Here is a 16381-nt window from a genome sequence, read left to right as displayed (position 1 = left end):
ACAGCTCTGCCCGCACCTCTCCCTGACCCCCAACAGCTCTGGCCTCACCCTCTGCTCTCCTATGCCCTCAGTACCCCACTGTCAAACCTGTTCCCTGACCCAAGCTGAGCAGGTGCAGGGAGGAGGGTTGGGGGGCTGCACGCCTACTATCCTACAGCTCAGCTGTAACATGAGGGCCGGGCTTGTGGGGGTTTCTGACCTGCCCAGTTCCCACAGCCAGTAAGCCCCAAAGAAAATCACACAGAGGTCTATATTAATGATAAACTGATTGGCCCATTAGCTCAGACTTCTTGCTAACTCTTACAACTTATAACAACCCATTTTTCTTATCTATGTTAGCCACATGGCTCAGTGCCTTTTTCAGCAGGACAGGTCACATCCTGCTTCTTTGGTGATCTGGGCATTACTGGGAGGAATGGGCTTCCTCCTTCCCAGAATTATCCTGTTCTCCTTGCCCCACCTCTACTTCCTGTCTGGTTGACCCGCCTATACTTCCTGCCTGGCTAATAATTTAAAACATGATTGGCAGAATACAGACAATTCTTCCGCACCGCTCAGCTACAAGTCACAATGGCCATTAGAACCCCTTCAGGTCCATCAGTCAGTTCACACAGCAGCCCTTCACAATCAGTGAAGTTGTGGGGACTTCCAACAATATCACATGTAAACAGAGCAACTGGGAGCTGGACATTTGGATCCACAGCTCATCTGGTGCTCCTGCAGTCCTGGTTACCTCTCTCGGTTTTAGTTACTTTTCTCATTGCTGTAACAAAATGCTTGGTACAAGGAACCGAAGGGAAGAGGGATTTGTTTGGGTTCATAATTTGAGGACACAATCCATCATGGTGGGGAAGGCATGGCAGCTGGTGCAGGGCGCTTCTGCATCCGGGGAGCAGAGGTGAATGCTGTGCTCAGATCGAATTCTCCTTTTGATTCGATCTGAAAGTCCAGCCCAGGGGATGGTGCTGCCCACATGCAGGGCGGCTCTTTCTACCTCAGTTAAGCCAGTCTAGACAACCCCTCACAGCCAGGAGCAGGGTAACTCTCCACCCTGGCTGGTTGACTTTTAGTACAAACCATCATGCCCTCCTTGGGCATTTCTCTATTTTGAAATGTGTGGGTTTGTCTGTCTGTCTGTCCCTCTGGCTTCCTGAAGGTAGCTTGCTCCAGGTTGACCAGTGAACCTCCCTAGGCCAGTGAGAAACTGTTTCCTCTGTGTGAGACGGAGGGAGGAAAGAAGTCAGGACAGGCTGGCTTCTGTCCCCAGCCAAAATCCTTAGCTAAGAAGAAAGCCTCCAGCAAACCAAACATCAGTGGCTTTACCCAGTCACAGGCAGGCTGGGGACACCCATCACCAGTCTGTGCTAGCCACCAGCTATGCATAAACAAACCCCCACATGTCCACAGAACCCTCAGTGGACTCAGGACTGAGTTTGCAAAGTGTCTTCGTATGCTGGGGCCTCCCGGCTCCTCCCTGGGCCAAAAGGTCCTCTTCTTTTTTTTTATTAATTAATTAATTAATTTATTTATTTATTAAAGATTTCTGCCTCCTCCCCGCCACCGCCTCCCATTTCCCTCCCCCTCCCCCGATCAAGTCCCCCTCCCTCATCAGCTCGAAGAGCAGTCAGGGTTCCCTGACCTGTGGGAAGTCCAAGGTCCACCCACCTCCATCCAGGTCTAGTAAGGTGAGCATCCAAACTGCCTAGACTCCCCCAAAGCCAGTACGTGCAGTAGGATCAAAAACCCATTGCTATTGTTCTTGAGTTCTCAGCAGTCCTCACTGTCCGCTATGTTCAGCAAGTCCGGTTTTATCCCATGCTAAGGTCCTCTTCTTGCACAGAGTGAGCACACTGGCACAGCAACATGCATGGGCGTTTGAAAACCAGGAATGGACAAGAAGGGACATAGACAGCAGTGTACTCTGAGGACCCCTTTCCTATCCCCACCCCCTAGCCTGAAGAGTAGAACTTAGCTTATGTACAAGCTGAAATCTTGGGGTTTAACCTTTGTGGGTACCTGCCCTGGTGTTTGAGTACTGACTGTTAGGTGAAAGTACCTTGGACCATGCCCCCTCCAAGGGTTCCTTTAGCTTCTCCTGGCATAGTCACCCATTATCTTAGGGAGCTGCACCCTGTGGGATCAGGAATCAGTGAGCTCCTCCACAGTACCCCACTATTCTTCCCAAGGCTCGTCCTTCTCCCAGTCCCAAGTCCCTCCTCATCTTCAGCCCAGCGGCTGGGGAAGTTCATCAAGAAGATGGCACAGGCAGGGAGTGGCCATGAGCTACCCAAAGTCCTCCCTGACCGCCTGGCCACAGAGAGGGCTGGCATCCAGTCTTGCCCCCAGCCCACCCTCTAGGAAACACCTCAGCTTTCCTTGATGGCCTGATCATACCCAGCAGCATGAAAAGCCAGCACATCCTCCCTTCCACCTTCTACAATTCTTGTACCAGTGTCCTCTCTGATCCCACCCCCTCCCCTTGTAGTGACAGTCACGAGCAGGAGAGCACCACCGATGACAACATGGCCCTCCTTCGCTTCCACCTCAAATACGAAGCAGATGTGCTCTTTACTAGGTGAGTTGGATATTGAAGCGGAAGAGGGAAGGGGGGGATGGGCTAGCAGGGACAAGTATGGAGGTGGGCAGGAGGAGGTCCCCCAGCGCACAAGGCTGGAGGAGAAGTGAAAAACAGAACTCTTCCAAGTCAGTGTGGCAGGCCAGAGGGATGGCTTCCAGAGGACCTGGGTTCGGTTCCCAGCACCCACATCACATGGCTCCCAACCACATTGGTCACTCTGGTCCCAGGGTATCTGACACCCCTTCTGAATTCTGTAGGCACTGCATTCACAGACCTACACACAGACATCTAGGTACACATAACTCCAAACAAAAGAAATCTTCTTTTAAAGTCAGTCTGTGTGGGGCCAGTGAGATGGCTCGTTGGGTAAAGGTACTGCATAAGCCTAGCAACCCCGGCTCAACCTGACCTCAGTTCCTAGAGGCAGAGACAAGAGAGTCATCCAGAAAGCTGAGGGCTAGCTAGCCTGGAGTATACAGTACAGCAGCAGAAACAAGAGACACAGAGTCAGTCTGGGCTTGTAGTTTAGCTAGTAGAGGGTTGACCAAGTGTGTGTAAGTCCCCTTTCCAACTATAGTACCATATAAGTCAGATATGTCCATAATCCCCCATTCCACCTACAGCACCATATAAATCAGACATACCATAATCCCAGCATACCATAGGTAGAGGCAAGAGGATCCCATAGTGAGCCAGCCTGTGCTACATGAGACTCTGTCTCCAACAAGAAAAGAAAGAGAGGGAGAGAGGAAGGGCAGAGGAAGGTGGTCAATCTGTTCTTATTACCACTGTACCAACAATTCCCAACATCACTGTCACTGAGGAGGAACTCAGACCCCAGGCCACACTATGCCTGACCTTCCTCCCCTCCCAGAGGGTACGAGGCAGAGTCTGCTGAGGAAGCAGCCCTTGCCCACTAGAAAGTCCCCAGCCACTAACAAGGGAGAAAAGAGGACATAACAGAAACACGGGGTTTGAGGGCACCCAAGAGGCAAGGTTGCAAAGAAGCCCTGCCATGAACACTGACGCCACGCCAGGATACCCAACCTGGGACTCTCAGACTCATGACCCCCACATGGCAGACAGACAGCTGTTCTGCCCTGAGTATGCATTTCTACCAAGCCTATGACCCCGTCTCAACACAGCGCCCCCTAGCGGCCACATAAGACATGGGGGGGTGTCCCAGGAAATGGGCACATGCCTGCCTCTCTCCTGCTACCTGTTTATCTGACTCTGCCCACACACGGTTTTCCCTTTGTCTATGCAGGAGCAGCAGCCTGAGCCACTATGAGGTCAAGGCCAACAGCTCTCTGGAGAAATATGATGGCATTGGGCCTCCCTTCAACTGTGTTTTCAAGGTAAGGCTGAAGGGCACCTTGGAGTGAAGGGGCTGAACTGAAAACCCCACAGCCCAGTTGGAGGGGAAGAATCCTTGCAGGTCCTGGGGCTCATCCTCAGCTCTGCCTCTGGCTCAGTGTACAGCTTGTAGAAACAGTTACTTCCCCTCTCTGGGCTTCACCCTCATCTGAAAGACATCCAGGCTGGCCTGGGGGAGTTATTAGGGTGTACGGAAAAGATTTTAAACATACAGAACAGCAGTTTAAACACACTAAGGTTTACTTTCCTCCAGAAAAGGGAAAAAAACTTGCTGTTTAGAGTTGATGGCTTTACAGTCATTGAGGAATTTAAGAACATCCTAGACATGAGATAGATGATCGGCTTCACCTGTCGTCACAGTTCAGGCCCAGGCGGCAGGGGAGAGAAGAGAAGCACATCCCTTCCTGTTAAAAAGCGTCCTTAAGGTGGGCGGTGGACTTTAATCCCAGCACTCAGGAGACAGAGGCAGGGGGATTTCTGTGAGTTCGAGGCCAGCCTTCTACAGAGTGAGTTCCAGGACAGCCAAGGTTACACAGAGAAACCGTGTCTCGAAAAACCAAAACAGAAGAATCAGCTGCATCCCATATCTGCAGTTACCGCTTATGTCTATAACACGGTGTTTAGCTACGAGGGAAGCGGGAAGGGTGGCTTTTGATTTTGTCACTAAGTGAGGAAGGAGAACAACAGGGAGCAGCCGAGCAGCCTCTGCCACAGAGGACCCAGGGTTCCCTCACCCTGCATATGAGGGTCAGCTCCTCTGAAGTTGTGCGAGGGCTGGAGTGGGTTGACGGCTGAACACTGGGCTGCACCCCAATACCCACACGGCTTGTGTTGCTCAAGGTCACACAGCCAATCCAGGGGAAGCCCGGAGCCATCTATCAGCCTCTCAGTCCCTAAAGTCCAGCTTGAAGTCTCCTGAATGTGTTCCCGCCAGGGAGACAACACACACTCTCCTGATTGAGTGACCCCATTATCTCCACTCTTGTCTCCATGGAGTCCCCCCTGCTCTAGAGGACTCTGTGGTAGGAGAGGTCGGTGACCTCCAGGCTCGGCCCACTGAGCATACTCCAGGGTCCCAGAACCCATCCTGTCAGTACCATCTTGCTTCCATAGTGCTAATAGCCAGGGCCTGCTGAGGCCTGTCTTTAGGGCTGACTGGTCCCCATAGGATCTCTGTCCCCATCCCTCAACTGCGCATGTGCTGACTCTCCTCTGGCTGCAGGTGCAGAATCTGGGCTTTTTCCCTATCCACGGGGTGATGATGAAGATCACTGTGCCCATCGCCACCAGGGGTGGGAACCGCCTGCTGATGCTGAGGGACTTCTTCACCGACCAGGTAGCTGTGTTCCTTAGGGGCCAACCTGGGAGAGAGAGAAGAGGAAACGGGACACACTCCTAAGCAACTCCCCCACCATCTGGGTGCTCCCAGGGCACTTAGCCTATCCAGGTGGAGGAAGAAAAAGGGGAGCCTGGGTGAGGTTCAGAATTGTGTATGTGTGTGTGCCCTCCATGCAGGTCAACACATCCTGTAACATCTGGGGGAACAGCACAGAGTACCAGAGTGCCCCAACTGAGGAAGACTTGAGCCGTGCCCCACAGAGGGTGAGTCTCCACACGGGGATCCAAGAGTTGACAGGGGTTTCTGTCCCACCAGGTCCCACAGCCGTTTAGTCCCAAATAAACACACAGAGGTCTACATTAATCATAAACAGACTGGCCTAGCAGATCAGGCTTCTTATTAACTCTTATAACTTATATTAGCCCATAATTTTTGTCTGTGTTAGCCACGTGGCTTGGTACCTTTTACAGTGAGGCAATCACACCTTGCTTGCTCTGTGTCTGGCTTCCTCTGTGTCTGGGTGATGACTGCAGATTGACTCTTTCCGCTTCCCAGAATTCTCATGTTCTCCTTGCCCCGCCTTTACTTCCTACCTGGTCATCCCGCCTATACTTCCTGCCTGGCCACTGCCCAATCAGCATTTATTTAAAATCTAATTGACAGAATACAGACCTTGTGTGTGTGTGTGTGTGTGTGTGTGTGTGTGTGTGTGTGTGTGTCAGGATATGTGTGCTATGGCACCCATGTGGAGGTCAGAGGACAACTTGCAGGAGTCACTTCTCCCTTTCCACCATATGGGTCCCAGGGTTCAGACTCAGGATTTGGTGGATTTGGTGGCATCCTGGCTGCACACCTTTGCCCACCAAGCAACCTTTGGAAGCCTGCTGCACTTCACCATGATCTAACCTTGGGCAGAGTTGGGAGGGCCCAGCACCACCTCAGAAATAGCTTTACCCTAACAAAGTTCAATTGCTCCAAGATGAAGATCTTTGCATTTTCCATCCGTTACTTTTTCCATGTGATCCTTACAAATGACTTTTCTTGTCGTATCACTCCGGCTCCGACCACAAGAGCAGTGGAAATGGGAGTGATGGCAGGGTGGTGAGAATCTTGATCCTGTGTATGACACAAGCTCTGGGTGTGTGCATGTGTGTACATATGGACAGGTTGATTGATTGATTGATTGATGATTAAGACACTCTCTGGAGGTTTGCATCAGGAAGTTCAGTTCCCTGCAATACTTTTCTCCATCTATTGTGGTTATCTGCTACAGTTTCATTTCTCTTTTAAGCTGTTTATATGGTGATAATGCCAACTCCTTAATGTTGAGCAGAGGTTCTGTTCCTGGGACACTGGTCATTATGCACAACTTCAAAAGGAACTTCAAATACAAGGCCTTGGTTTGTCCCCAGTTGTCCCTTCTGTTCCCACACGCAACTCTATCCTCATCTCTGCCATCTGCTTCCCTCTCCCAGTTGGTCCAACTTTGGGTCTGTCTGATGATCCATGCTCCAGCTCACATTCCAGACCACGGGCCCTGTCCCCACAGTGCCCTGCTCACCCCCAACAACTCTCTTCCAGAACCACAGCAACTCCGACGTGGTCTCCATCACCTGCAATGTGAAGCTGACCCCCAACCAGGAAATCAGATTCTACCTGATAGGGAACCTGTGGCTGAGGTCTCTGAAAGCAGTAAGTTAGACCCCTTCAGCAGGGCCGGAAGGAAAGGAAGAAGAGGTTGTGGGGGATCTCCCAGCTGAAAGGGACAGGAACAAAGGCTCCCAGAGCCATCTCTGAGGACGCCCTGTTTGTGCAGCTCAAGTACAGATCTCTGAAGATCACAGTCAACGCAGCCTTGCAGCGGCAGTTCCACAGCCCCTTCATCTTCCGAGAGGAGGACCCCAGCCGCCAGGTGAGCCCCTGGGAGTCCATCACTCTGAGAGGGGAGGGAGGACCCAAGGTGGGGGGCTGGGAAGATGGCTCAGCCAGTAAAGTACTTGCTATACAAGCCTGAGGACCTGAGTTTCACACTCAAAACCTGCAGAAAGAAGCCAGGGGTGGCTGTGTGTAATCCCAGCATTCTAGAGATGGAGACAGGTCCTTGAGCTTGGTCACCAGTCAGCTTAGCTCCAGGCCAGTGAGAGACTGCCTCAAAAAGCACACACACACACACACACACACACACACACACACACACACACACACGCCAGACTGGCAGAGCGCAGACACATTGCCTTGGTGCACCAGGCTCTGTGCTTTGTGCCATGGGAAGATAAGAGGGAACACTGAGACCAGACGCCCACACACATGTACCTAAGGGTGGCTCTCTCATGGGCTGCGCCACAGTGAGGCTGTCTGGGGCATGGTGGAGCCTCTTGCATCCCACCTAGCCTGAAGCCTCTGCTCTAAAGAAGTGCAAGCAGCAATGGGTGTGTGGTGGGCGTGGGGTGGAGATTGAGAGGCTTCAGTGCTCCTTTATAACCAGACAAAAACCACGTAAGCCTGGATGACCATAATTTCTAGGTAGAGAAAAAGAGGTGAGACTCTGGGAGACAGCCACTTTTGGAAACAAGTTGAGTCTTAGAGAAAAATCAATCTCTGGAAACAGAGCAGCTGGGCATAGGCCTCTGCTGCCCCCCACTGGCCATGTCTCAAAAATGCTGTTCTAAACTGTAGCCTAGCGTCCCCTCAGCTACACATCCCAGGAGACACTAGCTTACAAACCAGCAAGGTTACAGGGGTGGGGGAGGGAGGGAAACAGCCTTGGCAAAGGGACACCATCAGGCTCAGTTTCAGTAAGGTGCAGCCTTCCAGACACAGGCCAGCAGGGGCCAAAGCCCGAAGGCTGTGCTCGAGACCCTCCTAAGGAACAAGAGAAGCTGTGGAAACTGAGGCCTTCAGGGTCAGGTTAGTGCCACATCCTGGTAGTCTGACCCACCCTGGGGCTCCAACCTAAGCCCTGTGTCCCCTGACACCTCTGCCTCTCTGAGGGAGCAGACACAAGCAGCCTCCTTTGGGTCCATGTGTTCATTCATTCATCCTGTATCTGTTGGGGACCCATCCCTCTGCATCTGATGGGGACCGGTCCCTCTGCATCTGATGGGGACCCGTCCCCCTGCATCTTATGGGGACCCATCCCTCCATCTTCCCTCACAGACTGGGCAAGCAGATTCAGATACGGCTTAGGGAGTTGAGTATGGTAATAACCAATCATGGCAACAGTCCAGGGAACACCACAGCACTGAGGGCAGGAGAAGGACAGAGTGTCCAGGGAGAGCTTTCTAGAGATGGTCCTGTGAAGTTAATCTTCAACGTCATGTCAATTTTCCAAGCCCCCTCATTACCCATGCCTCTCCCCAACATGAGTAGGTATTTCTTCTTTGTTCTTTCTTTTTTTGTTTTGTTTTTGTTTTTGAAACAGAATTTCTCTGTGTAGCTCTAGCTGTCCTGGAACTCAATCTGTAGACCAGTCTGGCCACAAACTCAGAAATCTGCCTGCCGCTTCCTTCTAGAATCAAAGATGTGTGCCACTACTACCTGGCTAGTGGACTTCCTAGCCCAGCACGTTCCCCCCGCCCCCCCCCCCCGCAAGAAAAAAATCCTACTGCACTGAGTGTCTCACCCATAGAAAACCAGAAACCCCATAGCAGGTCATGTAGTGCCCAGGTCCACAAAACAAGGGAAGCCGCATAAAGGCCCATGCATCCTTCAGGGATGAAACAAAAAAAGTACTTAAGGGTCAGTCCATGTGCACGTGCATGCAGACCCACCCCCCACATCTAAGGCCCATCCCCTCCCGTCTCAGATGCGAAAGCTGTGGCTGTGTGAGGCTGGGGATGAGCAGTGACGGGAGGCGAGCACTCTACCGCCCAGTTAGCCACTGTGGCTAAGTCTCTGCCTCGCTCCAGGCTCTGAGGACAGGTCAGAGGGCAAAGATGAGGAGGTTCCGCCCAGGCCCCCCTGGCAGTGCTGCCACTTGTTTTCTGGCTTCCTTCCCAGAAAAAAAAAAAAAGAAAAGAAATCCACACGCCAGAGTGAAACCCAGACTGGTTTACATAGGAGGCTAGGGAAAGGTCCTCCCTGCAGAGACTGTAGCCCAGCACCACGAGGACACGGGAGCGTGTGTCGATATCTGGGGGTCAGTCACTCAAGACTAGAGGAAACAGCGCCATAGCAGCATGGACAGGCATGAGGAGGGCATGGGTAGAGGGCTGGGACAGAGTGAGGGGCAGCAGATGAGGTCATCGAGATGGGACGAGATGAGAAGCTGTGCGGTGTTGAGTAGAGGCCACTGTCACCCAAGTGCAAGTGTCCCTCATACTATACTGCCAGCTGAGGTGGGGAGGTTGCTGCGGACTCCGGGAGAAGAGGACAGGACCAGAGCCAGGAGACAGCAGGGTGGCCACATTCTGGGTGTTTCAGAGCTGGAGTGAGAAGGTTTGCTGATGGCCCATTGGGTGTAAAAACGGACTGTCAATGACAAGCGGGTAGGAAGAGTGCTACCACTGACCGCTAACAAAGACGTGATGGAAACAGATCTGGAGGTGAGGGGGTCGCAGTCAGGGAGGCAGCAGATATGTCCAGAGTGCAGAGGAAGACAGAAGTGAGAGCAAGGTCACAAGCACAGTGAATGCCACCCAGCTGGGCAAGTTCACAAGGTCATAGTGGTTCCCATGGCACCAATGGTACCCTTGAAGGTCCTTCTTCATTTGAAAAAAAAAGTAATTATTTCTTTATAACTTTTGGTCTGACGACAGATGGAAACACTCCAGGATAAACTGTTTATTTTTTTTAAATCTATTTTAGTGTTTAAAAATATTTTGTGTGTCAGGCAATGGTGGTGCACCTCCTTAATCCCAGAACTCCAGAAGCAGAAGTAGGCAGATCTCTGCAAGTTTGAAGCCAACCTGGTCTACAGAGAAAGTTCCAGGAAAGCTGAGCTACACAGAGAAACCCTGTCTTGGGGGGAAAAAAAGAAAGAAAAAAAAAGGTGCACGTGTGTGTTATGTGTGTGTATGCATGTATGCACTCATGTGTAAAAGTGCTTGCAGAAGCTAGAAAGCAGCATCAGATATCCTGGATCTAGAGTTACAAGTGGCTGTGACCTGCCCAAGGTGGGTGTTAGGAACCAAATTTGGGTTCTTTGCTGGTCCCTGTTTTTTCTTTCTTTCTTTCTTTTTTTTTTTTTTTTTTTTTTGAGACAGGTTCTATGTTGTCCTTGTCCTGGAACTTAATATGTAAGCACCATAATGGCATTAAACTCACAGAGATCTACCTACCTGCCTAAGCCTCCCAAGTGCTGGGGTAAAGGCATGCACCGTCACCAGGCCCAGATTCTTTTTTTTTTTCCTTCATCTAAGTTTAGAAACAACTAAGGGCTTGCTGTGTAGCTCAGTTAGTGGAATACTTGCCTAGTGTACACAAACCCTTGACTTCAGTCCTCAGGATCACACAAACCAGGAGTGGTGATGGCACACACCTGTAATGCCAACCCCTGGGAGGTAGAGACAGAAGGATCAAGAATTCAAGGTCTGGGGCTAGGGAGATGCCTCGGTTTGTAACGTGTTTGCCACACAAGCACAGGGACCAGAGTTCAGTTCCCATGTTGAGCAGCACTCAGGGCGGTACAATGGAAATCCACAGCTGGGAGGTCAGGGAGGGAGGCTCCATGGGGTTTGCTGGCCCTGCAGTCTAGCCAAAGCAGGCCAGTGAGAGACCCGTCTCCAAAACTGTTCTGGTGGAGAGAGACTGAGGATGACACCTGTTGTCATCCTGAGGGAGAGAAAGAGGGAGGAAGGAGAGAGGGAGAGAGAGAGGGAGGAAGGTGGAGGGAGGGAGGGAGGGAGGGAGGGAGGGAGGGAGGGAGAGAGGGAGGAAGGAGAGAGGGAGAGAGGGAGGGAGGGAGGGAGGGAGGGAGGGAGGGAGGGAGGAAGGGAGGGAGGAAGGTGGAGGGAGGGAGGGAGGAAGGAAGGAGAGGGAAGGAAGGAAGGAAGGAAGGAAGGAAGGAAGGAAGGAAGGAAGGAAGGAAGGAAGGAGAGGGAAGGAAGGAAGGAAGGAAGGAAGGAAGGAAGGAAGGAAGGAAGGAAGGAGAGGAAGGGAAGGAGGGAGGGAGGGAAGGAAGGAGGAAGGAAGACAATTGGAACAGCTTCCCAGGCTGCCTGTACACAACCCTGAGTTCCCCACGTGACCCTGGGGGCTCAGAAACCACACATGCAACAGACCATCACTGGGAAACGAGGAATCGCCAGGAGGACTAACGAGGAGTATGTAGAAGAACCAGCAGGAGCAGATGGCTCATGGAGCATGGCTCACTGAGACCGTTCTCCCAGTTACACATACTCTAGCAGAGCTGGCTGTTCCGAGACCTTGGCCAGCTGCAGCACCTGTCCCTCCCTACATCTCCCAAAAGAACAGATGCAGCTCCATGCTGCAGGTGTGCCACCTTCTGCCCCTGGGCTGCCCAAGCCCTGCAGCTGTGACAGTATTGCCCTGGCTCCCTCCCCTTGCAGGTCACATTTGAGATTTCCAAGCAAGAAGATTGGCAGGTCCCCATCTGGATCATCGTGGGCAGCACTCTGGGGGGGCTCTTGCTGCTGGCCCTGCTAGTCCTGGCACTGTGGCAGGTAAGGCTCCTATCCCTGGAAGCTGGGGCTGCCCCGCCTCCCCCAACTGCTTGCCTGTTCCTAGGACACCAAGCCCCTTCCACAGCAGGCAAGACTGGTCAGGGCCCACAGAGGCGACTTCAACTATAGTTCCAGGTCTGTGGGGTTTCTCTTAGCAGAAAACAAATAAATGGAACGGGCAATGAAACTACATATTCCCTCCATCTCAGAAGGTCTGGATAAGAACTTGGGGTTTAAGCTCCTTTTGCTACAGATAGTGAGGGGGGCCCAGAGAGGGATGTTAACTAGGGTTGCGTGACACAGCATGACTTCTAGTCTCCTGCCCAGGGCTCCATCCACCTGGCTTTAATCCACACACTCAGTTTGGGAGTAGGGGTACCAAGAATGAGCTGGGGTATTTAGAGGTGTCCTCTTAGGAAGCAAACATGAGGGGGCTAGTGGAGGACCAGCAGAAGGTGACACAAATGTCCTCTAGTCTGTCCACCCCTGAGACTTTCCACCTTTGCCTCCCCACAGCTCGGTTTCTTTAAAAGTGCCAAGCGCAAGAGGGAGCCTGGACTGGGCCCTGCCCCCAAAGGGCTGGAGTGAGGATCTATCAGAGGCTTCGCGTTGATGGGGGCCAGGCACCGGTCCAGGAGCTGCAGGCCCAGGCCTGTGGCCCCACAGAGCTGGGGCAAAGAGGATGCCTGTGGACTTTGTGTTGAGTTCATCTCTGGAGAGATGGCGCCTGATCCCTGTGGGATGAACCGCAAGCCCATGTTCGCAGCAACATCTCTCCAAGAGGTTGAGTACTGATCCCTAAGGACTTAAAGGGACTGCTCCAAGACCTGGGCTCTGTGGAAGGAATCTGCTGCCCCAAACACTAAGGTGCTAGGGCTCTGTTATCATGCCCACCTCTGAAGAAACCCAAAGGGAAAAGCAGCAAATACAAGCCCACTGTGCACGCCCCAGCTGGACCTCTAGTTTCAGGACTCCATAGCCTGGCAGCATAACCTCCCTCTCACCGTGTGGTTCCCAAGCCACTGCCATCCCTTCTCCAGACCCCAAAGTTCTCCATGAGTGAACCAGAGTTGTGTGGCTTGATGTGGCAACTGCAGGCCAGTGGTGAAAGCAGACATTTGAGGACTGTGCCAGATGGGCAGGTGGGAGCCAGGATGCTGGGTACCTTCCAAACATCAGAAGGCAGCAGCGGAGCTCTCCAGCAGTGACTACCACCCACACACTCCTGCCCTCCTGCCTCCCTGAAGCTCCTGCCAGCTCCTTTGGTTGCTAGGCAACTCCCGGGGAGCCTGTGGAGGATATCAGTCCATGGCTCTCCACACCCACTTGTCTTATTACAGCTGCAGCTTGTCCTGGCGCAGATGCACTGAGGTGGGGAGCCTCTGTTCCTTGCATCAGCCCCCTACACACACACATACACAGATGCACACACACACACACAGGCACACGTGCATACACCTCCCACCCACGAATGTGTGGGAGAAGGGCTCCTGGAGGGGCACTGTGGAGGGGCCCTCTTTGGCATGCACTGAACAAAGCCCATGCAAGGCCCCTCAGAACCTTAAACCTCAGAGGCAGACAGCTCTCTCACCTGCCAGCTCTACGAACAAGCCCTGATGACAAGGGGCATGCCGGGTGCCCAGCAGAGTAATTTATGCCTTAGCCCTTTTTGTTGAGACGGAAATGGACACCTCAAAGCCATCTGCCCCCCCCCCCGTGCAGTACAACCTTTACTGTCAGAAATATATTTAAGAAAATTTTCTAAAAGGTGTTTAAAAACAACCAACAGACATTCCATTTTGTGACAGAGCAAGGCCAAATTCTGCTTTAAAGAGGAAAGGGAGGTGGGTGTCTACTTCTATCTAAATGTTGGGGACAGTCTTCTCCATTATGTGGCCACCTCTCTCCCAAGGACTTCCTAGCCTCACTCGCTAGAACATCTATGTGTCATAGTAGTGGGGCCCTCTCCCCTTACCACCAGCACTCACCCCATCTTTGGCCAGTTTCTCAAGGCGGGGCCTTCAATGTCACCCCTCCCACACACGCACGCTGGCTTCTCTTCTAGAGAGAGGTTAACTCTTCCCCAAAGCATCTCAATTCTATTCTCGTGCTATTCCCTTTCCACAACCCTAACAACTTACAAAGTATTTGGATGTTTTTCAGATTCTTTTGTGTGTGTGAACGTGCATGCATGTGTATGTGTGTGTCTATGTGTATGTGCACACAGGTGCCCAAGAAGGCCAGAAGAGGGTGGTGGCACCATTCTCCACAGCAAAATCAAGACTCAATCCAGGAATGCCATCTCCCCAGCTCCAGAAGAGCTAAATTGGGGGTCAGAGGTCAAACAGCGAAACTAAACCCCAAACTCAGAAGTTCATTTCCCTCTAACAGAGTATCAGTGGCTGCCCTTATGAATGAGGTCACTGGGGAAAGGAGAATGGACCAACCCACACTCAAAAGCATGTTATCACTGGGTGGTGGTAGCACACACCTTTAATCCCAGCACTTGGGAGGCAGAAGCAAGCGGATCTCTGTGAGTTCGAGGCCAGCCTGGTCTACAGAGCGAGTTCCAGGACTGATTCCTTTGCTACTGAGAAACCCTGTCTCGAAAAACTAAAAAAAGAAAGAAAGAAAGAAAGAAAGAAAGAAAGAAAGAGAAAAAGAAAAAAAAACATGTTATCAAGCCAGGAGTGGTGGTGCACATCTTTAATCCCAGCACTCAAGGGACAGAGGCAGGCAGATCTCTGTGAATTTAAGGCCAGTTTAGTGAACAAAGTGAGTTCCAGGACTGCCAGGGCTGTTGAAAAACAAACAAACAAACAAACAAAAAACAAGAGGACTCAGCCAGTCTCCTCTCCAACACTGGCAGATCTCAGCAGAGTGCTGCCATGGGAAGCTGGCATCAGCAGGCTGGTGTGTTTTTGGAAACTGACACCTGTGCTATGATGTTTAACTGCTCCAGTCACAACCTCTGGACTGAGGCAGACAGTCCCAGGGCTCCCATCCCATCATGTCCCTGTCTACCCCTAGACCAACTAATCGACAAAAGGCAGATGAATCAGGCCCACCTGTACCTCCTCAACCTTCGCCCTTAACACTCTCTCCTTTTTCTTAATTCTACCTTTCTGAATCCATTTATTCGTAAACAGAAATGTCCAAGACTGGCCACGGCAGTGCTTTCATTGTAGAGGGAACAAAGCCTCACCTAAGGGGCAAGGGCCATGGTCCCTGGGACTCTGATCCAGAACATCACCTGGTGAGCAAAGCCGCTGTGGGTGGCCTGTGCTGAGCTGAGCTCCCAGGCAAGTGACATGACAGACAGCCCAGCAGAGGACAGGGATTCAGCACACACGGGCAGCTCTCTGGGATGGATACTGCAAACTTTCATGCTCAAAGTTGGTTATGGTAACCCAGCCCTGGCCTAATTGGGAAGGCCTTGTGGTTACTCATGGCAAGTCTGCAGGGTGCGGCTTATGGTAGATTTCACCCCACCAAAGTCCTGAGAGCCCCAGCGACACTGGAAGGGTTTGGGCACATTTGCTGTGACTGGGAAGCGAGATAAGCATCAGGCTAATGACAGCCATCTTTAGAAAGAAGCTCCCTCAAGGGCAACCTTGAATCCACAGCGAACCTAGTATAGTGGCACGGCAGCAGACACCTACAATCCTAGCACCGAGAGGTGACGGCAGGAGGATCAGCAGGACAAGGCAGATAAGTTTAAAACCAGCCTGGGCTACATAAAACCCTGTCTCAAAATGAAACACTAAAGTCAGGCATAGTGGAGCACGCCTTTAATCCCAGCACTCCAGAGGCAGGAGCAGGTAGATCTCTGTGAGTTCAAGGCCAGCCTGATCTACAGAGTGAGTTCTAAGAAAGCCAGAGCCACAAACCCTGTCTCAAAATTAATTAATTAATAAAGGAAACACTATATAGCTCACAGGTAGGGATTAATAACTGTGGTCTAACTGCTAATTCATAATTTTCAGTCAGGGGCATTACACAACTATACTCCCAGCTCAGGAGGCTGAGGTCTCAAGTTCAAGAACAGCCTAAGCAACACACTAAGGCCATCTCAAAAACCTTTTTGAAACATTGGCCATAGAGCCCAGTGGTAGAGTACTTACTAAGCACATTCAAGGTCCCAAATTCAACTCTTCAATCCCCAGTACCATGAAAAATGAAATTCAGATGAAATTACTAGGAAATAAAACTAACTTAAAATGGTTCTTTGAAGAGAGCATTCATTACACGACCAGGCTGAACGCACTCTAAAGAACATGTATGGAGCTCCTATGGTATTGGATATGTAAATAGGTCTGCAGTAAAATCAAGTATGGCTTCTACATCAAACTACCATAGAGGTGGGGGGTGCAGTGATGGGGAGGACATAGCTGTCAGGATTTCTGAGGTCTCAGCTTGCTACCTAGTAGAGGAAACAGCTGCAAGTAGCTGAGAAGCAGAGGG

General features: G+C 51.6%; 1 protein-coding gene across 1 annotated transcript in view; it reads left to right on the top strand.

The window, feature by feature from the left end:
• Itga11 (integrin subunit alpha 11) overlaps positions 1 to 13684 on the top strand; it is a 101543-nt gene extending 87859 nt beyond the window's left edge. Inside the window, exons 23-30 of the mRNA XM_075965577.1 lie at positions 2486 to 2575; positions 3846 to 3936; positions 5178 to 5291; positions 5471 to 5557; positions 6876 to 6986; positions 7111 to 7206; positions 11804 to 11917; positions 12434 to 13684. Of these exons, the coding sequence (XP_075821692.1) occupies positions 2486 to 2575; positions 3846 to 3936; positions 5178 to 5291; positions 5471 to 5557; positions 6876 to 6986; positions 7111 to 7206; positions 11804 to 11917; positions 12434 to 12505 (775 nt within the window). The 3' untranslated portion in view covers positions 12506 to 13684. The remainder of the gene's footprint in view (positions 1 to 2485; positions 2576 to 3845; positions 3937 to 5177; positions 5292 to 5470; positions 5558 to 6875; positions 6987 to 7110; positions 7207 to 11803; positions 11918 to 12433) is intronic.
• The last annotated feature ends 2697 nt before the right edge of the window (positions 13685 to 16381 follow it).

This window comes from Microtus pennsylvanicus, chromosome 3 (genome assembly GCF_037038515.1).
Source record: "Microtus pennsylvanicus isolate mMicPen1 chromosome 3, mMicPen1.hap1, whole genome shotgun sequence".
Classification (NCBI taxonomy): Eukaryota; Metazoa; Chordata; class Mammalia; order Rodentia; family Cricetidae; genus Microtus; species Microtus pennsylvanicus.
This window is presented reverse-complemented; position numbering and strand designations above follow the sequence as displayed.